General features: G+C 39.8%; 1 protein-coding gene across 1 annotated transcript in view; it reads right to left on the bottom strand.

Moving 5' to 3' along the window:
• Trpc6 (transient receptor potential cation channel subfamily C member 6) overlaps nucleotides 1–27,124 on the bottom strand; it is a 104,648-nt gene extending 77,524 nt beyond the window's left edge. Inside the window, exon 1 of the mRNA XM_031344719.1 lies at nucleotides 26,509–27,124. Coding sequence (XP_031200579.1) covers nucleotides 26,509–26,675 — 167 coding nt within the window. The 5' untranslated portion in view covers nucleotides 26,676–27,124. The remainder of the gene's footprint in view (nucleotides 1–26,508) is intronic.
• Nucleotides 27,125–27,409: the final 285 nt, after the last annotated feature.

Raw genomic sequence — 27,409 nt, 5'->3', positions numbered from 1 at the left:
CTGGTCTCAGACTCACAGAGATCTGCTCGCCTCGGCACTGTGAGTGCTGGGGTTAAAGGTGTGCATATCCACATTCGACGTTTTTTTTAGAAGTAAACCACGGATTAGGTTAACTGCAACACAAAATGAAAAATAAATCATAATGTAAAGACGAATCCAAATAGAACAGGATTCAAAGAGCAAGCAGAGACAGGGGATCTTGGACAAGGATGGAACAAATACGGAGCAGAGGGAGTGAAAACTTACATGGGCCAGTGTTCTTTTACTCTAGTTTTGTATGTACATATGTAAGTATGTGTAGGTATTTTATCTGTGTCTGTGTTTTTATGTGTGCCACAGGATGTGTGAAAATGTCAAACACAGTTATGAATGCCCTGGATGGAACTCGGGTCAATGGGTTTGGTGACAAGAGCCCTGAACCCTCTCAGCCATCTTGCCAACCATAGCCAGGGCTTAGCTTTGCTATGTCTAAAGATTAACATGAGAACCCATATGTACAAGACTTGCTCAAACTCTGGTAAATAAAAGTAAACCTATAATTAGATAGTGTGAAATTTCTGTGAGACTTGAAAATATTAAAGTGTGTTAAAAAAAATCTTTAAAGGGTTGTGTTGTGTTCTTCAGCCTCAAAATTCACACAATGAACACAATGAAGTCCTAAATCAGTGTCACTAAGTGTGACCTTATATAGGATAGAATCTGAACAGGAGTCATCAAATGAAGGTGAGATTATTAGAATGGGCTCTAATCCAAAGGATGTGGGGGAAGAGAAGGGAGGGGATTTGAACTTAGAAATACCTACAAAGAGAAGAGAGCCTTAAGAGGAAATTAAGGTTGCTAACATCTCAGCATCAGCCTTGTACCTTCCAGAAATGGAAGGTAAGAGCTTTCTGCTATAGAAGAACACTCAGTTTGGATGCCTTGTTTTAGTGACACTCAGAGACTAATACAGTCTGAGCCAAACTTTGTACAAAAGTTGGCCAAGGTGGATGCTCAGATCCTGTTTGATAGAAGAGAAACTGGAAAACTGTTTGAAATTCAGTTTAGCAATATCTGGTAAAGCTCTGTGTATTTCAGAAACTATCAGTTCTCTTAGATATCCACTTCACAGCCTGGCCATGCAATAAAACTTTCCCAAGGTAGAGTTATATTAGCTGGTGGTGTCCTATACAATAGATACATGTCAAATATTGCTATCAGATATTTGAAGCAGTTATTACCATTAAAGCCCTGAAGTTTTTGTATGCACACATTGTGGGGGATGGAGGGAGAGAGAATGCATAGGTAGATACAGGTACATAAGGGCATCTTTATACACATTTGTAGAGGTCAGAAGACAGCTTTAGGAGTCATTTCTCAGGTACCTTCTCTAAAGGCACTACTTTGAATTTTCTATGACCAATGATATGTGCAGGTGTCTTCAGCAATGGAGCTTTGTCATCAGCTGTGGAAAACAACCTACAGTAATAGCTTGGTTTGTTTGGGAATTCCCATAGGGCCTCTTTGGCTAACAATTCAATTAGATATAACTCAATCCCAGTACTGGAAGCTTCATTTGGTCATTGATGTCCAGTTTAGACTGTCTTCTTCATTATGTGTATATTTTAGGAAGATTCTACTGTATTAGATTTTCATACAATCCCTCAAATGGCCCTTAATTTTATCTGTTTCTCTTCTCAGTGCCCCTTTCTTCTCCCAATCCCTACTTGATTCTTCCATTCCACTGCCTCCCATCCATTCTTAACTATCTATTCTATTTCCCTTTCCTACTGAGATCTGTTTGTTCTGACTCATGCCTTACTCTATACTTAACTACAGTGGTTTTTAGCTTGGTTATTATTGACTTAACAGCCAATGTCATAAGACTCTGCTGAGCCTTAAGCTTACCGGGGACTCCCTGAGTGAATGACACAGAAGCAGGAAGGGATGCAAAATGCAAGAGGAATTTATTTTTCCAACATGTTGGGGTCACCCGCACATGGAGAGAGAGGACCACACACAGACCATCTGGCGAGCCTTTATACAGTTCTCAAGGCAGCAGCCATTAGGCACAATGTGATTGGCAGAACAGTGTGACTTTTAAACTGATCCAGTCTTTCCAGAATGAAGTAGTTCGCCAGTATAGGAATGTGTCTATGAGCTGTGGGCCTCCCTTACTGGCAGGTGGCCAGTGGTCAGTCCTTCCTCCCTATGCATTGAGGAATGGAATTAGTCCCTCCCTTCTGGATGGGAGGGGTGCCTATGTTTTTTTTTATGACTTTTCTCTTCCAGGAGAGGAGGGCTCCAGTGGAATTTTCTAAAGTTCCTGAGCTGACCGCTTCATCATCCTCATATTATATTCCTCATATTATATTTATCTTTCTGGGTTGGGGATACCTCACTTAGAATGTTTTTTTTTTTTTTTTTTTTTTTTTTTTTTTTGCTAGTTACATCCATTTACCTGTGTATTTCATGATTCCACTTTTTAAAGACTGAGGAATATTCAGTTGTGTAAATGTACCATGTTTTCTTTATCCATTCATCTGTTGAGCTTGTTTCCAATTTCTGGTTATTACCAGAGTAGCAATGAACATGACTGAGCAAGTGTCCATGTGGTAGGATAAAGCATCCTTTGAATATGTGCCCAAGAGTGGTGTACCTGGATCTTGAAGTCGATTTATTTCCATTTTCCTAAGGAGTGCCTATACTGATTTTCACAGAGGCTACACAAGTCTGCATTCTGCAATAGTGTCCCCTTTATTCCTCATCCTCGCTAGCATGTGCTGTCACTTGTATTATTGATCTTAGCCATTCAGATGAGTGCAAGAGAGCTAAGGTTGTTAAACATCTCTTAGTGTTTCTCAGCCATCTCTGTATCCTCTTTTAAGAATTCTATCTAGACTGCAACTTTTTAATTGGATTATTTGTTTTCGTGATATCTAGTTTTCTGAATTCTTTATTTTTGGATATTAGCCCTCTATCAGATAGTTTATTACTCTTGTATGAGTGTGCTGTCTCACAATAAAAATGAGAACAAAAATGTAGATTTAATCATTACTCTAAGGCATTCACTGTGTTTAAGTAATTAACATCTCTTTTCTTTCAAATGTATAAGATCTAAGCTGAATAAGATGAATGGATAAAGAAAACATGGTACATTTACAGAAAATTAGTCAGTGACTTTCAGAAGGAATTAAATTTTTATCTTCTTTCCTGTGTCTGAGTTCCTCAGTTTAAAGGCACAGCCCACCGGATCAGTAGGAGAAATTCTATAAGTGGCTTTGATGATCTGAATCCAAGTTAACTAATGTTCTCCATTTATAGGACATACTTACTGGCATTTAGCTGAGCTTCTTGAAGGCAGTTTTTAATTTCTCACTCTATAATTTAATTTTTCATTACACAATCAAAAGATTGAAAATTGTACACAAACAAAGGTTGACTGCATAAATCAAAGATGGTACAATTGAGTGTGGTTGGTAAGAAACAAAATAAAAAATTATAACAATATACCAAAACAAAATCTACATGAGGCTCAAGGAAAATTACTGACATTACATCAAAACATTAGTGAGTCTTATTTTATGATTTTAATTATGTTCTAACTTAATATATTAACCTTGAGGCAATCATTTTTCATAAGTCCTTGTTTCAGTCAACACTTTCAGCTTGACTGTTATCTAACAATGCTAATAGTTAGAAGACATCAGTTTCACTGCCAAGTACTGATGCTAATTTGTAGAAGACATCAGTTTAACTGTTAACTGCTGATATTAATTTGTAGAAGGTACCTGACATATGTTGGAGGAAAGAGACAGGCAGAGTCCAGGTAGCAAACGTTTTCAAAACTGTCAAATAGCCCCACTATCTCCATTCTCTCCACCCAAATTCTCTTCAAGTTATTTCATTAGGTAGCATGTTTATGCCAGTGAACACTCTTGATCAATGCTATTATTGACTTTCATGCTCAAAATTCAATGGCCAGTTTATTTATTCCTGTTTTTGTTGTTGTCCCAGGATTGATGTCCTGTCTAGTCTACTTTGACTCATGTCTCCAAGAGTCCATTTAATATTTGGCTCTAAATAATAAGTCCCTATTATCAAGTCCTGCTGACTCTTCCATTCTGAGCACACATGGAAATCTAATAAGCATTTGCAATTTAAATGTCCAATGTGAAACTCGGATTCTATTTCTCCCATTCTCCAGTTGGTTTCCACTCAACAGATGGTCACCACATCTGCTTTGAAGTAGTCATGATCTCTTTTTCTTTTTCCTACAACTAATATCTATATAAGCTACATCTATCTGAAATCCAAGCATTTAGAAATATATCTGCTTATAAAACTGAAGTTTATGTTCCCATCACCTCTGTTGTGCTCCCCAGCATTAGGCCTCTAAGTGATCTCCAGTGTTTAGCCTTATCTCCTACTCAAAAGTCTACCTTTCTTAAAGTATAAAGTCAGACTGTAACTTTGCTTTGGTAAAACTTTGGTAAACTATAATCGTCTCCTATTGCAATTGGTTTGTATATAAATTCCTTTACAAGCTCTCTGGAGAAAAAGCAAATGGGCATCTTACAGTTCATTCCTCACCATCTTCTACTATGCTCCAGAGACCTGGATTTTTTCCTTGTTATTCCTGGAATACACCAAGCCTATACTTGAAAATGCCTTCCTTCCATTGCTTCAATAGAATGAGGCTGGAGAAGACCTACTAGAATTTTGATTAGTTTGATCTTGTGCAGGTATTATATGGGTAATCCCAGCTCCTTCTCCCAGTAAAATAACCCTACCTATTAGCAACTCGAAGAGATCCCTAAGATTCAGTTAACTCCAGCTGTGTCTAGAGTCTCTGCATATTTTGGTATGAGATAATATTGTATCTTTTATAAGAATGTTTTCAAGAATAGTACAGCAAGCAGTCTTCTAAGATAGAATGTCCCTCTACTGAGTTGAGGCCCTGTTGAGATTCTTGCTCTCTGCAGTAGGCTTAGGTAAACTGAACACAGAACTTCTCTATCACACACCTCTCTGTAGGTACAGGCACCATCTCATCCTTTTTCACCTCCATGAGGAAATCAGGACGTGGGAAAGCAATTCAGAATTGAAAACACATTTGTTGCTGTCATTGCTCTAATAGAAACTTGATTACCTGAAACCAAGAAGTAAATTAGTGTCTTTCCCCAGTGTCTATAAAACTATGGCAGGTTATCTTGTAAATATGCAACTGGAAGCCCCAGGTCTCTCATCATGATTGACATCACTAATATTGCAGACTTTCTCTATATTCATTCAATATATCTAGGATCCAGAAAGTTGTGATTTTCTTTAACTAAAGAAAACTAAGATTAGCAAAGTCAAAGTCTGGGTCACATCTAGACACACACGAGAAATAAATGAGAAAGATGGAGGCGCAAGGAAGGCCAGTTGACTCATGTTTGAATGACAGCATAAGAGACAGACTTGTGTAACATGTCTATCAGCTTCTGTTATAGTAGTTTGTATGTCAAGAGAAAAAAATGTTCTGGGAAAGATTTGTACCAAATAATTAAGGCCATGTCAACACTGAACGGAAACTGAGCCACCAAGTCAGAAACCAAATTCTGCTCTGGGGATTTCTTTTTCTTCTCATGTTTACTTCTTATATTTGCCTATTCATTGCCCAGATTTTTAAAAAATGAGGCATAAGTTAATCCTTCACAACAGATCCTAGAAGAAATGAAACCCTAGTTTTATTAAATTTAGCAATTTTATAAAATCTCTTATGAAGATAGTAGATGTCTCAAACTGTGTATCTTGCTTAGAACCTGTGTATTGCTCTTTCTACTGGTGTGAAAAAGAAATTTTATCTCAGTGGAAAAGCACCTTGTCTGGGCTCTAGGGAGGGCTAAGAATAACAGACATGAACATGACAGGGCATTTTTATGAAGGGTAGTGATGAACCTCATCGAACTTGAGTAGCTTTTCTGTTTCAAATGGCAGATGTAAGGTGAAAATATCAGAACCACGGAATCTTTTTCTTAGATACTAGAAAAAAAATCATTTACTGCTAGACATATGACAAGAGGGGCTCCCTTTAAGTCTAGGTTTGCAGAAATTATGGAAATGGTTCTAATGGGAAGCCAAATCATGGTCACGGGATAAAGCACACCAAGAAGGAAACACCGTCCATCTCCTTCTGCCCTGGCTGAGTCAGGATCATGAACCTGAGCTAGCCTGGGTTGCCACAGTTGCTCCAGCCTGTAAAAGAGATGACTTACATATGCCCTGGATTCCAACCCTAACACTTTTGCTTTAAATGTTGGTTTTTGTCTCTTCCACACTCAACTTTGTCTTCCTTCTCCTGCACCTCTGTCACTGCCAATATTACAACTCAGGTTGGATGACCAAAAGCAGACAGATGCCATCATATGCTGGGTGCATATTTTTAACTGCCCACTAAGTCCTTTCGACTTGGCCACCAATCAGATCAGGCCCTTGACATCGGTTTTAGCCTGAAGTTATAACAGTTCATGCTTGGACCATTATCCTACAGAAGAAAACACTTTAGGGCCACCTAGACTGTGTTCCTAAGAAATCCCTGTGGCTATCTTAACAAGACTAGGCTCCTCAACATTTCATCATGAGTTGGTGAGGAAGTATTAGCAGTTAATGGATGCTGGAGAAGGGGTGTCATTTTCTCCAGTGGTGTAGCCACTAATAAGTTGCCCATGTTCTAGTAAATAACCCCCTCTTCATGCTTAAACGAGAAACTCCAATTAAACTCAAGATGCAACACATAAAATAAGACAGGAAAATAGGGGCTTGTGCTTGTTGAGAGGAAGGGCTCCAACCAGAGAGGGGGAGTGAGAGAAGAGAATGTGATGTGAAATTACTAAAATTATTATATAAATATATAAAATTCTGAGAAAATAAAATAAAAACCCTACAGAGGTCTCCAGGGTGCCTTTGCACTCAGTCAGTTCTCCTGCAGACATAACAGCTATTCCACACCACTAAGAACTACACTGGATCCTACACCTGTCAAAAGGCCTTCTGTTATCTCCTTTTAGCTCCAGTCAACATTAGAGGAGTCAAAGCACTCAGGGATCACTCCCTCCACAAAAATGCTTGTAAGACTTATCGTGCTGCGAGCAGAAGACAGTGGGAGGGAATCATTTTGTAAGTGCCTGCCTTGTTCCGCACACTGTTGCAATATCTCATAACTTAGTGGGGAAATGCTGAGAGGGTATTTACATGTACTGAGCACAGAATAAAGACATGGAAATGCTGGAGTCTCAGCTGAATTTTGAGGAAGGTGAAGTCTAAACTACATGTGACCAATGCAATTGATTCTATAAATAAGCAAAAACTATAAGCATTGCAGGCAGAGACGCCAGAGTGTGCAGTGCAAAGGATGTGTGAGACAGAGCGCTGCATCCTGGGTGGTTTCAACAGGAAGAGCTCAAAGGGGAAGCTGTCTCTTTCTACTTCTATTTTTCATTAACTGGAGAGTTGCATTGAATTGGACCTAAATTTTACAGTTTTAGGTTTACATACACTCAATTATGAGGCCTTCATTTACATAAATACTGAACTTAATGAATTAACTGGACACGTGTGGTTATTTTAAAGTAGAGCAGCACTGAAACTGGACTTGATAAGGGAGGAACAGCTCATTGTGCTTGCGGGAATCTGGGTAAAACCCATAAGGACTGGAAATATGGCGGTGGGTTTCCCTGGCACCAGTGATGCACAAAGGTAATCTCTGCAGTCTCCTGCCAGCCTAACCTGTTTCAGGTAGTGGCTGCCCCAACCAAGCAAATCAGGACCCTCACATGATGACTCGGGAGGAACAGAAGAACATGAAAAACAGCAAATCAACAACCTTCCTTACTAATTAAAAGGTAGTGACAAATAGTCTCTAAACTTCCAGCTAAAATGAATAGCTACTGGACATGCAGAGCTACAGGCTTTCTCGTCAGCCCTGTACCCTTCAGGACTCTGTCCTCCTGCTAAGCACTCATGTGTTGCACGTTTGACTCCTTCCCTTCCTGCCTTTTCTATGCTTGTCTTCTCTGTTGCTAAGTCTGGAGACAGCCATGGTGGCTCCATTCCACAGCTTGGGTTTTTCCCCAGGTCAGATTGGTATGTCTCTTGTCCCAGAGCTCACAGTGAGTGTTGATGTCTCTGATCCCACACTCTGTGCTAGGCCACAAGGACATAGATAGCAACAAGGGAACTGTAGATTTTGGAGGAATCTCATGTGACTTATATATCAATAGGTGATTATACAACTAACCCCCTTTTTGGTGTGAAATAAGCTTTTCTCCCCTATTCTTCAAAGGCAGGATGCTTTAGGCTTGGGGTCAGCTGGTCATGGACCATATGGTGGCTCTGTATTATTTCTTCCATTCAAAAATATCTTCCTTTTCAACTCTGTGACATGGCATCCTACTCTTTCACCAAGCTGCACTAGCCTTCTCTGCTATTCCATAGCCTTTAAAGGCTTCCTTTCAGTCCCATAACTTCCTTTTCCTGTCTGGGAAGGGTCCTATGGGCTGTATGTTTGCTCGTGGTCTCAGCTTAGAGAGTAGTTACGTTTATGTTTTCTTTTGCGTAGTCATCAGTGTGAGTCACGGGCTTTTCCCTATTTTAGAACAAATACCCCTGAGCTTGTGGTACAGCCTAATGACACACAAAGTTATAGATAAACACATTACATCTCTCTGGGAGAAGTTAACATGGGAACATTGTGGAATCAGATGCAAACTTTTAATATAAAACAAACATTAAGAAATATTTGTGCTTACAGCAGGATGTACCAGATCTCTCTGAGAGCAAGTCATTTTTATTCTGCAGTGGGGAACATAAAACATTAAGAATTTTATATAAATTCTTCATTTGTAAAATTCAACTTGCTCCATCTCAATGAGTCTCTCTGGAATGGTTTTTCATGACGTTATGACCACAGACATTACGCCTTAATAATTACAACCTGCTCTGGACACTGCCCGGAAGTTTTTCCAGAGAACTCAAAAATTTCTTGGTGATGTGAAAGGGATATTATCAATGTCATGTTTTAAAGATTCATTTCTCCATAAACTTACAAGTATCTATATTTTATTCAATATATCTTTTTTATCAGTTCCTTTTTCAAGTGATGGCTGGCCACCTTGTGAAAAAGAAAGGACTGTCTGCCTAGCTTCAGAAATAAAAATGAAGCCTGTAGAACACAGGGAACACTATGACTTTGCTTTGCTTTCAATCAATGGAATCACAGATTTCATTATTTTAGCCTTTGAGAGAGCAAATTGTATTCAACCTTGAATTGCAGTCTCATACAAACTGACCATTTGCTCATTCTAGGTCTTTAAAAATTATAGGCTAGGAGTTATATGTGGTCTATTGTCCTTTTGGATCATCTAGTATTTGAAACATCAGAACATTCCCCATATGAAATCTTACTTCTGACTTCTCTTTTCACAGTGTTAGAATTTAGGAACACAAGGCCCTAGTGATTCAAGGCAATTATTGATCAAAGACAAATAGAGATTGTCATTGTCATGAAGGGCAGCTTCACAGTAAATATGTCCCCTGTCCTTCCTACTTTTACATCAAACTTCTTTATTTTTTATTATTGGTGGATGAATTTGAATTCATTTGATATTGATTCCATTTGAATATTGGCTAGACTAGATTAATTCATTCAACCATCCACCTATGCATCAGGCTTTTTTTTTTTTTTTTTTTTGGATATCACATTGCTCTAAAAGTTACAAGCATAGTACTAAGCCCTAGACCCCGCCCTTAGTATCTGAACACCTCAGAGTGTCCTTGTACTGAAGTGTCTAAAAAATCCTGATCAGCTTCCCCAGAGCATTATGGGAGCTTAAGGAGAAGCAATGTGGAACTCAGAGAAAGCTGAAGAAAGGATTCTTTGAGAGATGCCCTGATAGAAACCAGGCAAGCATAACCTGTCCCAAGGAAGAGTAGAAGAGCTACAGCAGCAGAAGCAGCTGACATTTGTTGGTAAAACACAAAAGAGAACTGATGTTGGAGACTAGGACAGCAGTCAGTAGCTTGTTCCCGGAGCATCGCATTGATTTGATTGTTGCCTACAAATCAATCCACAGAAAGAAGTGATCTAATCCGTTATCATGTTACAACACATGAATATTTTTATTAATCTAAAGAATTAGATTTTAAAACCTCTCTAAATGCATTGTTTACATCTCCCCTTTGACAAATCATGGCCAAATGTATTTTGATAATTCCAGAGTACTTATAAATGTTGATCATGATACCTTACTGCCAATAAAATATCAATATTCTAAGTGAGTTTGGCTGTTGTGGGACATTTCTTCCTACAATATAGACTTCTGTTTAAGTAGCTCATCTTTTACATAAACCTGTTAGACAAATTGACAGCAATGAAAATTACAAACTCCTAAAGGCCTTCACTGCTCATATGTTGTTTGTTATACTAGCCGCTAAATGTACAGAACAAACTTCATGAGAATAGGTAAAATCTTTGGTTTAGGCTAATATGAGTACTTATAAAGTCTATAAAGAAGTCCTTTGCAAACCTTTCATTTATACAAAAACCACACATATAACACTTTTATTTTAAATTTCCATGCAAACTGAAGTACATTGAGGAAGAGTGATTCTTAATTTTTTTAATCCTTTATACTATATGTGATCTGGACAAAATCTAAGGGGGAAAAGGTTTGTTCCATAAATATACATAGAATGAGCTAGAATACATATTCTCTATCTTTAATATAAGAAGTCTATACTTTTAGAAAGTTCTAAGGCTAAATATAAACTGCCTAAAATTTATGCTAATAATGTTAAATGGAAACAATTAGGGATGCCATTATCATGTTTAGGATATACATAATGTTTAAATACAAAGATATGAAATATATATAAATAATTTATATATTATATTTTATATTATTATATATAATATAATTATATATTATATTATATATAAATTATTTTATGCTTATACATATATGACTATATATTTAATATACATAGATTCATAGATATATTAAGAGATAATCATAAAAACTTTTTTGAAAAGTATATATTTAAGAGTTTATATAATTCTTATTAGTAAATCACCCAGGATATACCTCCACAAGGCCAAAGCCATGTCATATTACAGAAGAATGGAGGTGGTTGCCTAGATGAACAGAGAGAAATTGAGGTAAAAGAGTGTCCTGAGATACTAAAATCTCAACGTGATTTTGATCATGGCAGGTTATGTGTTATGTGTCTTCCTCCAATTCTCCTGAAAACTGATAAAATAAAATCTCATAAAAGACAGAGAAGATGCAAAAACTAAAATGTGCAACTAAAGAGAGAAATATGCATAGGCTGAGGAGGGGGAGTACAGGAAGTGAAGCCAGCAGGATGGGTGTGCTCAGGGTTCAGCTGGAGAAGTTCCAGCCTTCGAGAGAACTATGACCTCACCCTGAATCCCAGAATTTTCCCACAGCAAACCCTACTGAAAGCCATGCTGTCATCCTTCTCTATTTTCTCTTTATTTTTTTAATTATTGCGACATATGAAAATGCCTGTTTCTGTAAAACTTCCCATTTTAGAATACTATCATAAATTAAAATATAAATGGGAAAATGACCTTTGCCCTTGTTCCTGACCCCTTTTGGAATATGAATTTGAAAGAAAGTTTTAAAATCACCTTATTTAACCAAGAGTACAGAAAGAGCATTGTAGATATGTACCGTGGCATCAGAGTATTGATGGGATGAGTTTGAATCCCACCTGGGTTAATTAAACACATGACTTTTAGAGTGTTATTTCATAAGTTTACACATTTTTCCTATTTGTATCGTGGAAAGAAACAATAAGCTTACTTCCTAGGGTTGCTATTGGGTATTAAAGAGTTTGCATGTACAAAGTGTTTAAGCTAGTGCCTGGAACACAATGCACCCTTTAGTCCTGTTTCCTCTGCCAGTGCTTCAAGACGCTAATCAATGTGCTGGCCCAGCCACATAAAACGATGGACATTGATGAAGATTAAACAAAGCTAGAAGTCACTTCTCACTTTTATTGACATATTCCACGTCCTCCACCCCACAGAGGACTGCCATATGGGACAGAGCAAATGCAGCCCTTCACCACCACTGTAGCGGGCACACTTCTGTAACTGTCAATAGCCAGAGATGCAACAGGGAAGGCTTACAAGACAGGAGAGAGGGCAGGACTGTAATTAGAAAGGTAGCTGTTTGGGGTCATGTGTAATTCACTCTGGGACTAATGACACATGAATCTCTTGGAGTTTCTGATTCAGGAGATGTAGGGCAGGACCTGGCAAGCAGGATTTCTAGTGAGTTCCTAAGGGAGGACTGGAGCATGCCACTAAGAAGCCCCACCCAGGGAATGGCCCTTACTTAGAGTGTAGGCTCTTGTGGGGTGTGTGAAGTTTGTGTTCTTACAATGTCCACGTTTTCCTAACATTTTTTTCCTAATGTTCTTTCAGCCACATTGTCACACTGTGTCTCCATCCAAATTCCCATTTCACAGTCTCCCCCCTACCATCTTACCAGTGAAACTTGCTCTCCTCCCACTCCCTGGCACTGTTGTAGTCTGCAGAGTTCTCTTAGATACTGCATGTCTCACAGTTCAAACCAAGACTCCTTTAACCAAGGCAGCAAAGGTTTCTCATTTGTCTTTTCAAAAGATAGATTTCCAACAATTATTAAACAGTGAAATAAATATTATTGCTCAAATGTGTTGGGTTTTGATCAAAGCAGTCTTAATGGTGGAGGCACCCTGAATGAGATCAGCAGCATTAGCTGGATACTTTAGCAAATTTCTTATCTTCCACATACATCATATCTTCATCGCAAAATACAGGTGATAATAAATTCCTCTAAGAAATGCTGGGGGAACTGAAGAAGTTCATACATGGAATAAACTTACTAGAACTGTGCTAGGCACAGAAGAAATACTAAGTGTTAGCTACCGTTATTTCTTTTGGCATTATTAATTATAGAGAGTTGTGTCAAAAAAACACCTGTTACTCTTGCAGACGACCCGTATTCAATTCTCAGCACCCACACAGTGGCTCATGGCGATCCCTAGCTCCAGTTCCAAAGAATCTAACACCATCTTCTGACTTCCACAGTCACCAGGGATGCATGCAGTACATGTGAGCAAAACACCCATATGTGTAAAATAAAACAAAGAAATCTAACCTCAAAAATAATTCTTATTTTTAAATTTTATGTAGGTTTTTAAAGAAATTTTAAAGGAAAATTGTGTGAAATAATAAACTCTGTGTAAAAAAGCAATAAGATGAGCTGAAGAAGAGCTTTGGGCCATTCTGAACTTCTCTTTCCTCCTTCCTTCACTTCTAAGTGGAAATTATACAGATTACCACTGGGTTTCCCAAGAGGATCAAATAAGTTAACGTCAATAAAGCAAAGAACCAACAAAACTTCTAGGTCAGCTAGAAGATATAAAATGCAAGTCAATGAAATTTGCCACAGACTGTAAAAGATGATGTTGCCCTTCAACTGCTCATGTTTCCTCTTAGCTTCAGCATGCTGGGCATCATATTTCATAATTTCAGGATATATGTTTCCCCTATTTTTAAACTACATTTTTAATTTAAAGAAAATTACATCATTTCCCCTTCCCTTTCACCCATTCAACCCTTTCCAGGTATTCTCCCTCCCACCCCTCCTGTGCCCCACAACTCTCAAATTGATGGCTTTTTCTTTGATCATCACTATTGCACACACACACACACACACACACACACACACACACACTAATATATGAATCCTGCGGGGTCTGTTTTGTTATATGTGATTTCAGAACTTAACATTGCACTAAACAACAAATGGAGGGGCCAGGTGAATGAAATGACAAGTGTGGTTCCTATATTAGTGGAATACTATTTAGCTGTAAAAACAAATTGCAGTCATGAAATTTGCAGGTAAATAGATGGACCTGGAAAAGCTCACAGTGAGTAAGGTAACCCAGGCCCAGGTAAAATGTCACATAGTCTCTCATCTGTGATTCTTATCTCCGAACTTTTAGATATGAGTCTACAACATGGAATAAGCACAGAAACCAGGAAAGTACAAAGGGACTATGGTGGGAGTGGAGGGCTCTCTTGAAAGGAAAGTAGTAAGATACAGGTGATATAAAATGGGAAATGAGAAAGTGGGGAAAGGCTCCAAGTGAGGCTGGGCTCCAAATGGGGTGAGTAAGTGGGGGGAGGAGAGAGGTCAATACAAAAGAAGAGAAGAAACGGCAAATAACATCAATGTTTGATGAAGCCTCAAGGAACTATATTATTTTATATTTAGTAGAAATTATACATAAGACATTTAAATATGTATTTATCTACACACACATATGGCAATGGTCCCTAAAAGAACCACACGCACACAAAACGAGGCAGGCATAAGAAATCTCCCTTTGAAGTGTTGGTCAGGGGAGTCCAAGTGTCTCCCAACAGTCTAGACTTTTGATGGTTGACTCTCAGAGGTTGAGAGTAAGACCCTATTGCTGAAGATAGCTCACACTTAGGATATAGGACTTGGATGATTCTAGCAAACTCTAACCCAAAGCCTCCTTCCTGCAGTCTAGCCTTCATAGAACTAGGAAGTACTGTGTGTGCTGCTAATGAGGGAAAGCCAGCTCTATTCAGCTGCAACACCTATGAATCTCAACAATGAGCAGCATGACAAGATATTCATAAAGGTGTAATGAGCAGTACTTGCTTGTTCGTGGTAACCAACAGCTGCCTAATTGATTGTAAGACCCACTTGACAGGAAAGAAGGTCTGTGCCCATACCTGGGACTAGAAACCTAGCCAACTTCGCACAGTAAGTGAGGTCACAGATCTTAGAAAGAATCACTACTCTGCTAGACCAGCATAATTCCTTACTACATTCTAAACCTTCTCTTTATGCCCACAGATAAGTGTACCCATCACCTGTCATCAAAAGAAGTATTCTTTACAGCAAACAGAGATCATTACAGACAACCACAATTGGACATCATCAAAGACAAACAGATCATAGGTGCCCAGCCCCATTAAAAACCAACAGGCCAGGCAGTGGTGGCACATGCCTTTAATCCCAGCATTTGGGAGGCAGAGGCAGGTGGATTTCTTAGTTTGAGGCCAGCCTGGTCTACAGAGTGAGTTCCAAGACAACCAAGGCTATACAGAGAAACCCTGTCTCAAAAAAAATGAAATAAATAAATAAATAAATAAATAAATAAATAAATAAATGAAAATAAAGACCAACAGATCATGGGGTGCCCAGCCCAATGGATACATCTACGTCACACTTCCTGCATCTATTCAGGGAACATCATGGAAGAAGGGGCAGAAAGACTATAAGCAGTCTGTGTGAAACAGTCTCTCCTGGAGATGGTTATGTAAACAAGACCAGAACAAAGTCAGTATTAGCAGACATGCTAATGTGCAGAGAGAAAGTACCATGGGGTCTTACTCCTGCGCTGAGAACTGCTGGCTACTGCTGACTGCTGGGAGAGCTGGCTTCTAGTGATCAGCCCATTTCTCCTACTTTAAAGCCTGAAAGTTCATGAGTCTTATATTGTAAGCTTCTGCAGTAAAGCTCTGTTGGGTGTCAGTCACTGCTGTGACATAGCTTTAATCAGCAGTGCCTATGGGAACATTAAAGGCAATAGCCTCCATGGGTTCAGTGGGGGATAAGAATTCAAAAATAAATCCTAGAAATAGTGTGAAATATTCTCTTCATGCATAAGAAATAAATAAATGTGCATATGTGTGTATGTCAGGGACTGTAGGGCGTCCATAAGGAACAGCAGTGAATTGGGTTCTTTAAGCAGTGTTCTGGAAACATATAATTATGAAGTCAGTTTAATTGCATTACACCAATCAATTGCATAACTTGAATTTAAAAACAAAAAACCACCTGTAGTAGGAGCTGGAGAAATGGCTCAGGGCTTAACGTACTTGCTGCTCTTGCATGCCTTTGGTTCCCAGTGCCCACATCAGGCAGATCACACAGCCTGCAGCTCCAGCTCCAGGGATGGGTATTACCCTCTACGGTCTTCACTGGCATCTGCACATATCTGCACACATGTACACACACACACACACACACACACACACACACACACACGCATGCATAATAATAATAATAATAATAATAATAATAATAATAATAATAATAATAATGATAAATAAATAAGTCTTAAAACTGTTCCTACACCAATATTCTGTTTGTCGTTTAGGACAGCACTGTGTAGAATACAGGGTCATTGAAGAGTCTCGGTTAAAATGAATTCAGGACAGTCATTTCTTGAATGTGAAGTGTTCATGATCAGGTTAAAAAAAATTATTTTATGTATATGCTCTTTTTCTGTGTTCCTAAGTTATACATAAGCCATATCTGCATAAATGTAGGCTCCAAAGTCCTTTCAACAGATAGGACATAAAATCTAAACCACAGTTTCTTGAGGCTACAGATTATAGCTACTTAGAGTTAATGAGATGTGGAGCTCATAGATTTCAATTACAGTGCCTGATGAATGTAAATAATTTAAACAACCATTGAAATAAATTAGTGACTTTTTCATCTTGGAGAAGTGACCAGCTCTAAATATAAAGCAGGGTGTCCTGGAGAAGACTGTCTCACAGCTTAAGAAAGTGCAGGAATTTTCACGCTGCCCAGAGACTAGGCCTGCTGCCCCAGCTCTTCAGGCAGCTCCTTGCAAATGTCTGCTTTAAGAATGCTAATATTGCAGTAACAGGAGAGAGTTTGACTTGAAGCAGTTTAACTCCCTGAAAGAACTTTTAAGCCACCCTTAGAAATCAGTTCTTATGGTAATTCTGGTCATTTAAATGTCCTTTTAGTTAGCCTGTTAGGAAGAGCCTCTCTCGGTTCAGCACTAGGGGATTTGTTTTTATTGATCAAGTCAGGACAAGATGCTTCCTGCACTCAAGTCAGAGCTTCTATAATGGAAACATGAAATTCGCCCTGAATAGGCAATCAATCTTAACATGACCATCAACTCAATTGAATTCCTGCAGTACATACCTCTGGGTAAATACTACACACATGCTTTTCTAAAGTAAGCGAATCCCTTTTTGGTTCTTTGAGTTTTGTTTAGTCTCATGATTTTTTGTTTGTTTGTTTGTTTGATTGTGTTTCATTTGTTCTGTTTGTTTGTTTTGAGAGAAAGAGAAAAGACATGACATTGGGTGTGGAGAAACTGGCAGGAGTTAAGAGAAATAAACATTATGACCTATACATTGAATAAAAAGTTAATATTTTTAATATGCATATTAAAAATAAATCATGCAAATCCTACATTGAACTCTAGTTTCATGCTGTTGTTATTACTTTTTTAGGATTCATTTTGTTTTTAATTTTCAGAAATAGGTATGTACCATGTGTGTGTAGGTGCCAATGAAGGCCAGAAGAGGACAGAATATAGATCCCTTGGAGCTTGAGTTCTAGCTACCCTATGCAGAGGCTGGCAATCAAACTGGTCCTCTCAGAGGCAGTGTGAACTCTCAGAAGTTGAGCCATTGCTCCAGGACCTCATCCTGCCATTCAAGTCAGTGTCTCTAACAGGAACTGTGTGCTGGCATGGGAGAAATTTTATACTTATTTTAGAAAAGGTGTTCTTTATGTCTATAGTCTTTTGTTTTTAGGATTATAATATACTTTATTTCCCCATTCCTCCCATATACATATCCTTGCTCTCTTTCAAATTCATGGCCTCTTTTTTTCTTTAGTTATTGCATGCATATATGGATATATCTAAACAGAATCTGCTCATCCTGTGTAATGTTACTTCTATGAATGTTTTCAGGGCTGACCATTTGGTATTGGATAACCAATGGGTGTGCTCTTCACTTCTCCCTTGCTTGGTATTCTTTGGGTGCCTGTAGTTCTTTGCGTAGGGTTGAAGCCTCATGACCTTTCCCAGTCCACTTGGCATGTCCATTGTTGTCCTTGTTCAGTGCATGTCTGGGAAGTCACGCTGCTGAGACTTTATGAGCGGAGCTCTTGACATTACTAAGAGAAACAGCCTCCCAGCAACTCCTCAACCTTCTTATGCACTGTTCTCTGAACCTTACATAGGAGTGTTTTGTACACGTATCCATTGGAACTGGACTTCACGATTCTGTAATTTTATTGATTGCTGGTTTTTTTTGTAATGGTCTATGTCTTGTAAACAGAAACTTTCTTGATGAATGTAAGGACTACAGTTACCTGTAAGTATGAGGACTGCTTAGGGATTGTGTTGGTTTAATAAAGTGGAGGCTGGAGCTTCTCCTCTGAGATTGGTGACTTCACTAACAGGTCATTGGCTTTCCCAGGACCAGGCAGGATTTCCTTCTTGTTGAATTAGATAGCTATAGATTATCTCCAAGGCAAGAATGACACTATTGCACATTAGGGTTATCATGTTATGCTCTTCACTGTTGTGGTCCATCGGCATCTTAGCTGGGGAGGACTGTTGGCCTCCTTTGGAAGCTTGTGTGGCACCTTCTAGTACCACGAGAGCTAGCCTTCAGAGAGGAGGCATTCAGGTCAGTTCCAGCTCAAGGTGGTCTGTGCCCTGTGTCTGAAGTACATGTGTCTTCAGCAATTGGGATTTATCTTCCACCTGCAGGCAGGGGTGGCAAATAAGAACACATAGCCTGTGCATTTGGGGAGGTTCTTCCACAACCCTGCCTCAAAACAGGGCTTCTCATACCTGGTTTAGGAGCATTTGTTAGGTGACCTTTGGCTCTTGGAGGGAGCATTGTCCTCCCAGATTAGAAAATTCTATTTAAATTATACATATATGTTTATATGTTTACATTGTGTATATGTTTATACACATTGTGTTCTTTAAAGAGTTGTCATCTATTTGTGGATCTTTGATTAAATTTGCAAGTCACCTACAGAACATTTATTGTGGTACACACCTTCCTTGGTAAGAAAGACAGGCAATCTTTCAAAGCTTCATTTCACTGTGGATGGAACTGATGGGGGAGCCTTTGGTCCCTTCCTATATTCCCATTCCTTCTCCTGCAAGCTGTGACTCAGTAGGAACATCCATCAACCTCTTAGCTATGTGATTCTTTCCTTATCAGTAAAATAAGAGTTTGCAATGCTCACACCTCACAGCTTTTATTCCAGTTTGAATTGCTTAATATCTATGAAGCATAGAAAAGTCCACAATACCACAGTTAGGTTACAGCTTTCAGAGAGACTCCACTGCAGTTGTTGGGGTGCCCACATGGAGATTGAGCTGCACATCTGCTGCATATGTGCAGGGAGCCTCGTTCCAGTCCATGTGTGTTCTTTAGTTGGTTTCTGAGACTGGCCTAAGTGGGAGAGGATTTGCCTAATCTGGCAGAGACTTGATGTACCAAGGTGGCAGGAAAACCAGGGAGCTTCACCTTCCCAGAGGAGCTGCACCTTCCCAGAGGAGCTCCACCTTCCCAGAGGAGAAGAGGAAAGGGGATAAGGGAGGGTCTCAGTGAGGGGAACTGGGATTGCTTGTGATGTTAATTAATTAATTAATTTAAAAGTCCACAATAAATTTGTAAATTCTCCTTACTAGATGTAACTATATCAGGTTAATAGAGATTAGCGAATAGATTCAGAAAGCAATTAAAGGTCTGGAGTAGATCAACCAGCAAAGATGGAGAACACTTTAAAAATAGAAGGTCGTAGTCAAAGACGCCTAGTGTCATGCAGATTCATGATATTTTTTTTTTCTCCTTTTCTGTATATAATGAGCATGGCACAGAGATCTTGGCTGTACATATCAGAGCCAGCATGTGACTCTCCATATTATCTATGGCAAGGTGAAGGAAGCATAAGGGAGGGATGATGCTGTACTGAACCCTTTTTGTGGGTACAAGCATGATTGTGTGGGACGCTGAGAGGGTAGAGGACCTTTCCGTACATGCATGCCACATGCACTTCTGAGATGCACTGGATTGGGCTTGCATGAAGACTTGCCAGCTTTGTAACTCCCTGCTCATACCTAACATCTGTAAATTTCTCAACCATTATTTGTAAAACAAACATTAAAAATAGCCAAGTGGCTGCTTTTAAGACTCAACCACATTTGTACAAGAAAAAGACTTACTACAGAGTAGGTATCCCAAAAATGTGAGATTCCCCCAGAGAGATGTAAATATTTTGGATCAGTTGTCTGCAGAAACAGAAACTTACATTGCATTGTATACAATTCTTCTCAGTATTTTTTTCTTTCTCTTCCTAAAGCCTCAATTAGCTGAAAGGGAAGCCAGTTATGTCACAGCCATGTGCTATGGGATAGCTCTAACACTTGTTTGTGTAAGACCTGTGATTCAGTCAACTCCAGTAGTTTAGAATCTTGAGAAGCACACCAAATTTTAAATGCCAGAGTTTAATTGAAACATGGTGTAAAGATGAAGATGTCTCCTTGCATTGAAACCAGCAGAACACTCCTAAACAAAGAGCAATCACAAATGGTAATTTAACTCATTACATCCAATTATAGCTAGCATTTTAATGAAACAGAGAAGGGAAAAAAGAAGAGTGGACTCAACAAAATGTCCTTTTTTAATGATTTTTACTCTCTAAGAGACAAATTGCCCTGGGAAGTTACTTCTAACAACCCAGGGAACATAACTGTATGGAGAAAAATGATGTGCCATTTCCTTAGACATTAACAACACTCTAACTCTAGAGTGAGTGCTGCGGATGGTCAAGTGCATCTGAGGAGCATTCATCGATCTTACAAGGCTGGTGCTCTCAAAACATGCTTCATGACAATCAGTAGTTATTACCTCAAGCCATGGGACATTTTGAACCAAAACAAGTGTGTCTGTCATGCAAAGCCCTCTCCATTAGATCAAGGGTGAGACCCTCCTGTACCATGAATGGCTAGAGATGTACTGATCCCTAAATGAAACTGGGAAACCCGAACCAACATTGATTTTCACACCTGCTCTTTCCCTGAGACACAGCTCTAGAATATAAACCTTTTCACCATTAAATATTGGTTGATAGTCATTGATATTTCTATATATCTCTGCATTTGTAATACTATTAACTACTCTATATCCAAATTGTATTTTTAATTGTTCCATTGAGTTTTTTCTCTAAGATTTGTATTTTCAGCCATGTATGGTGCTACATACCTGTAATTTCAGCACTTAGCAGGAGGAATTCAACCTTTACTACATCGTGAGTTCAATGTTAGCCTGGACGACCTAGTAAAACTCCATCTCAAAAATAGAAATGAAGTTATATTTTTCATAAATAGATGATCTATTTGCCTACTTTAACCAAAGTTCAGGATTTGTCATTAGTATTACTGATGTCACTTCAAAGGGCATAACAGTTAATTATGATTCTCACTGAATTCAAAACACTACCTGTGTATTTTTGTTTTCTTAATAGAAAATGGAATTAAAAATCTCTTTGGGGTTTGAAGAGATGAGAGTGCTTGTTCTGCAAACATATGGATCCAAGTTCAAATCCCCAGAACCCAAGGGGAAAAAAATCTAAATATGGTTGGATAAACCTGTAAGCCCAGCATCAGGAAGTAGAAACTAAGTGATTCCAAAAGCTTACTAGCCAACCGAGCTAGCTGAAAGAGACGCAGATGGATCAGAGAGAGGCTTTGTCTCACTGTAAGAGGCAGTAAGGCAAATACACTCAAAGTTCTTCTCTGTCCTCCACATGCACAAACAGAGCACACAGCTGCAGTCATGTGCAATCACCATGCATATACCACACACACACACACACACACATACACATTATACACATGTATGTGCACATCCACATACACATGTACATACATACGCTTATAATCAACTTTAAAAATAGAATTGGATTATTTTCTTCTATGGGTGTATCCTCACACATACATGCATACATGCAATAAGTCAATAATTTTGGTAAAAACTTTGTAAAATGGAACTGTACTCTTTTCTTTTATAGATGTTGCATCTGTCACTTTTCTCAGCTTCATTCTTTCCATAAGGTTTTCTGTTTTTATATTGTGATATTTTATACACACTAACGTCACACCTTTCCCCCGGTTAGACTGCTATCCTAAGTTTCTAAGGCCCTAACACTGCTGTTTTTGGCTTGCTGTGCAGTAGATTCAGCTGTTACCTCATGCTCTCTTACTTAACTCTTTCCCCGTGAGCTCAGTCACTGGTTGTAGTGAGCCTGTTTTCAGTGACTGGCTCTTGGATGAGTCTCCTAAGCAGTCAACATGGATGGGACTATTCCTTCTCCATGACTTAGGGTTGGGGTTAATCCACTAAGATCCGAAGGCTTGAGGATCTCTAGTTGGAATTGCCAGGGGTGGAAATGTCGTCTTCCCGGTATTTGTCCTGACTTGATGCTAGTGGGTATCATTTTTCTACCCTAGCATCTCAGTATTCTGAGAGTCCTGGTTTCATTCAAGATAGAGCTCAGTTCTAGCTCTTGCCTCATTTACAGCTTAGACCTTTCCCACTTTATATTCTCTCTGGCATCTTTGTTCCTGACATATAGCAATCCTTTATAATTTTTTAGCAATTTAAATAATGTTCTTGTTTTGTTCCGTGGTACTTTTGATCAAATCCAGGGACCTTGGGTATGTTGACAAGCATCTTACCATGGAGCTATATCTATCCCCAGCCTGTCAAGTTACTAATGTTTTAAAATATTTTAAAATATATTATTACAATGTGCTTGCTACAATGGGGTATTTTTAACATTTATTTATTGGGGATGCACATTACTGTACAGTACACATATAGAAGTCTGAGGATATTTTTCCAGAGTCAGTTCTCCCCTCCCCAGATCAGACCCCAGGGATAAAATCCAGGAGGTGACAAGTGGCTTTAACCCCTGAGCCACTGTGCCGCTGTGCTACCATAAGTTTTTCTTGTTGCTTTAAAGTAACATTATCGTATTGCCCATAGTTTTAGCTTTTCTTCCCATGTCATTATTTGCCATCTGAGCAGTAATAGTAACAATTCAGTAGTTTATAAGCCAATGACCAATTGAGCTAAATCAACTAGTCTCTGTTGCTTTGGAAATACTTTAATGTCATAGACTAGAGACACACCTTTAAATAAAGGAACTCCTGGGGTCTTGGCCGGACTTGAGAACTTATTTGATTCATCACTCAAAATGACTGGAATAGTATATGGCATTTGGTTCCCAATTGGAAATTAGAGAGAAAAGAAACTGAGAATCTTTGTTTCAAAAGCACCATCATTAAAATATTGACACTCATACCTCCCAAAGCTTGAGAATGTGTAGTCAGTCTTCCACAAGATAATTTCGCACAATCCTCAGAAATCAAGCCCTAAAACTACATGTACAAACATTCATTTTAAGAAGAGAAATGTGGGGCTGGAGAGATGGCTCAGTGGTTAAGAGCATTGAGTTCAATTCCCAGCAACCACATGGTGGCTCACAACCATCTCTAATGGGATCCATCTCACTCTTCTGGTGTGTGTCTGAAGACAACTACAGTGTACTCATAGAAATAAAGACAAATAAATCTTTAAAAAAATAAATAAAATAAAAACAAATAAACTTATCTCTTAAAAAAAAAAAGAAGAGTAATGTGAAAGAAAATTTCTTAGTGAGAGTGGGTGAATTTGTATCACCAGAATGGCCATTATAGGGAAATGATTTGAGAATGATTTGTAAATGATTTGAGAAACTAGGCACCTGTACCTGAGATGCAACGGTGGTTGCTACAACTCTACCAGTACACATCTGACTGTGAAAAAAAAAAAAAAACAAGAAAACAAAAAACAAAAGTCATCCCTTCACAAGCCTCAAAGCCTCTCTACCAAAGGGAGCTGATTCTCTTCTGCATTTTCTCCTTTGTCTTACAGATGGAAGAGCTGGTGTTTACTGGTTCAAAACTTCCCCAGTTATATTTTCATTCAACTGTAAAATCTTAAAATTTTGACAAAGAATACAGTGGATGAAAATTTTTTGAGGAAATAATAGATTTGGGAAAGAAAAACTTTAATTGTTGTGTATGGTTCACTCTCAACATGACTCAACAAACAGTTTCCATCATGAAATGAAGCCCATTACAGTGTCTTTTTGCATCCTGTTCCTTACCTGTCCACATGAAAAGTGAGCTGAAATTCCTAAACTGAAGGAGAAAAGTACTTTTTCTCTAAATAGTATATTTAGAGACCTGCTCTAAATATATAATTATTGACTATATAATTGTATACAAATTATTATATACAATAGTAATTTAAAGAAATTCGTGATTTAAACAGTAAATCACATTTGAAGACACTATAGAAAGTGTTCAGAGAACTTGGACTTCTTACTTTATTCAATCTCACTGCTGATAACAGACTAAGTATTTAAAGCAAAACATTTCCTAAAGACAAAAAAAATAAATGAAAATAGAGACTGTAGAATAAAAATGTTTTGTTAATGAGACCATCTAATTCTTGAAAAGGCATACAGTTACTAAATCACTTAATTTAGCCAATAGATAATGTTACTAAATAGCATTAGAGCTTGGCAGAACTCAATTCAAAGACAAGGTCTCCTTACGCTGCCCAGACTGACCTCAAACTTGAAACCTCCCACATAGCTAAGACGATGGGTGTGGACCACCTGGCCCAGCTTCATAGTAAATTTGCAAATAGCTATGTATGGAATTCTAGGATCAATTCATTTTTCTATAATTATTTATTCTTGCCATACATCTTCTTGTCTTTAGTGTTATACTGTCAAGAAGCATATCCAACATCCAGCTACATCTAAGACTTAGAGAGCTAGAGCTTTAGCGGAACCTTCAGTTGGTCATAAGCCTATCAAAGTTTGAGAAGTTTTAAGTCTGTCCAAGAAGACAGAACATTTTAGGGCTGGGAGAGGGCTCAGTGAGTAAAACTGCCTATCACAATATCATGAGAATCCAAGTCCAGATCCTCAGCATTCAGTTAGAGCCTAGTCTGCCAGTCCAAGCAAAATGATGAGCTTCAGGTCAGTGAAAGACCCTGCCCCCCAAAACTAATGTAGACGAAGACAACCTGTGTCCATCTCTGGCCTCTACACACTAACACATGAGCAAGCACATCTACACAGTACCACCTCTGCACACACACAGGGAGGGAGGGAGGCAGAGGGAGGGGTAGAAGGAGAGAGATTTCTAATTGGGCAGCAAATATAACAGTGACAAAAATGTCCTGAAATTACTTATTGATTGTGGATACAAAATGTAATGACTATTACATGACGGGAAAAAAATGCTGAAGAGTACAACTTAAGAGGTGAGTTTTATGTTGTCTGAATTATATCTTAATTTCCCAGAAATGGAAGGGTCGGTTATAGTAGATGTGTTTGGCTTGCACAGCTCAGATGAATGGAACCACTTCCAACTTTTTTTTCCATCCTCAAGAAAATGTAGATGCCCCATTTCCTGGGGGCTCAGTTCTCACCAAGAAAATAAACCACAGCAGGCTTTGACTCTCTCAGCCCTGATCACTGCCCTAGAAGCCAAGCTATGTCATGTGGGTCTGCTAGGTCCCCTGGGATGGAAGTCGGGAGAGGGGCGTGGGGGGATGGATAGCGCCCTCCCTCCATACTCTAGAAGAGCTAACCAAAGTGATAAAGGCTTTCCTAGGAAACAGCTTGCTGACAGCTATGACAGGCCAGGAAACCTGGGTACTCCGTCAAACAGAGATTAAGCGAAGGTGTAAAGAGCCAGAAATGCTATCGGCCTGCTGCACATGTGGTCACAGCCTGCCGGGGGGTGGGGGGGCAAAAGAGGAATGGAGACTTTGTTTCTTCATTCTACTATCTGCTGTCTGTTCCTCCCCAGCACCACTGTCACCAACCTCACCAACCTCGTATGGTGGGGCAGTTGTTGTTGTTGATATTGTTGTTGCTGCTGTTATTAAATAAAGGCTTGTGGTTATTGAGAGGCCACTAGTAAAGAGCTGGTCTCTTTTTCTGTCCTACGGCTACAAAATCCTGAATGGGTCTATCTCCCCCTTTTAATCCCTCAGCTCCATGGTGAGAAGGAGGTTTCCCATTCTCTCCCTAAGTAATCCTTGCTTAAGACCAGAGTACTTTGGTAGAGGTGGAGAGCGCACTATGGTGGGTTTCTCCCCCAAAGCGTCTTCAAAGACCCTTAGAGTTCTGATCATCTCTCCCACACAAACTGAGTCACTGGAGCGAAAACTGGAACCTGTTCAGATCGTGCCTGTTGAGCAGAGTTCCTTTAGGGTGGCAGGGACTGTAGAAACTGACCACGCATAGCTCCTCACCCCCCTGTGGTGACAAAGCATCAGGCCCCCTGTGGTGACCTGGCATCCCACCACCTGTGGTGGAGAGGGAAACATACTGGCTCAATCTGAGGGTGAGCAGCCCTCGAGTGCTCACCGGCAGCCAGCCTAGTTCCATCCGCGCACTCGCACCCCTCGCTTGTCTGGGAGTCTGGAAAGACATCGCTGGTGAGACACGCACGGGACCTACTCCTGCAATCCATGCTGCCCTCGCCCGTACTTACAAGCTGGGGTAGTAGCCATACGGTGGCAGCGGGAGCTGCGGGTAGCCGTCGTCTCCCAGTTCGTCCATCAGCAGATAGTCCTGGCTCTCGTTGCGCCGCGCGCCAGCTCCAGGGGCAGCCTTCGGAGAGCCGCCCCTCCGGGTCACGAACCCCGGGCTCTGGCTCATGGCACAGTGCCTGGCCGGCCTGCACCCCTGCTTCCGTGGATGAGAACCTGAGGAAAGGGGGCCGCGTCACCTACCAAGCTGGCCCAGAGCAAAGCGATGCCAGGGAGAGGATAATGAGGGAAGAGATGCAGATGTCTTTCTGTCTGGGTTCTGCCACTGGCTTCCCTGCCCACCAGAGTGGAAGTCACTAGTTAGGGGTTTGGGAGACAGAGGCGAAGGGAACCTTGACCTGAGCGCATCCGGACCGCGCAGACAGGCGGCCCCAGGCTCCCAGGCAGAGGGCACAGGCGGGGCCTCAGTGGCAGCCGCCAGGGAGAGCAGCTGAAGAGTTACTATGTCAACCGCGACTCTCCAGTCCTCGCCTCCCGCCTTCTTCCCCCACATCCTCCGTCACGATCCCCACCTTTAAAGGGATCGAAAGGACCGTCCAGAAATCCGCCGACCCCTGTCTGGAAACCACAACTTGCAGAGCCAGAATAAACTAAGCTAGGGGGAGCCAGGCACGCTCTTTATTTGGGCTTGGGAGGGCAAACTGCTCCCAAAGTAGGTTTCTTAAGTAACACCAAGGGAGGGCTTTCGAGGAAGTTTCTTTTAAGTAACATTCAGAAATCGGGATTCTCTCCTTCTTCCATGCTTCCTTCATTTTCTTGAGATGTTTTTCTCCCATTCCCAACTCCAACGTAATGGAAGAGCAGTCCATTCTTACCGCGGAATGTTCCTGGTTCCTGAGAAAA

This window comes from Mastomys coucha, unplaced genomic scaffold (assembly GCF_008632895.1).
Source record: "Mastomys coucha isolate ucsf_1 unplaced genomic scaffold, UCSF_Mcou_1 pScaffold23, whole genome shotgun sequence".
Taxonomy (NCBI): Eukaryota; Metazoa; Chordata; class Mammalia; order Rodentia; family Muridae; genus Mastomys; species Mastomys coucha.
Note: the sequence above shows the minus strand (reverse complement) of the source record. Positions and strands in the feature narration are given on the sequence as shown.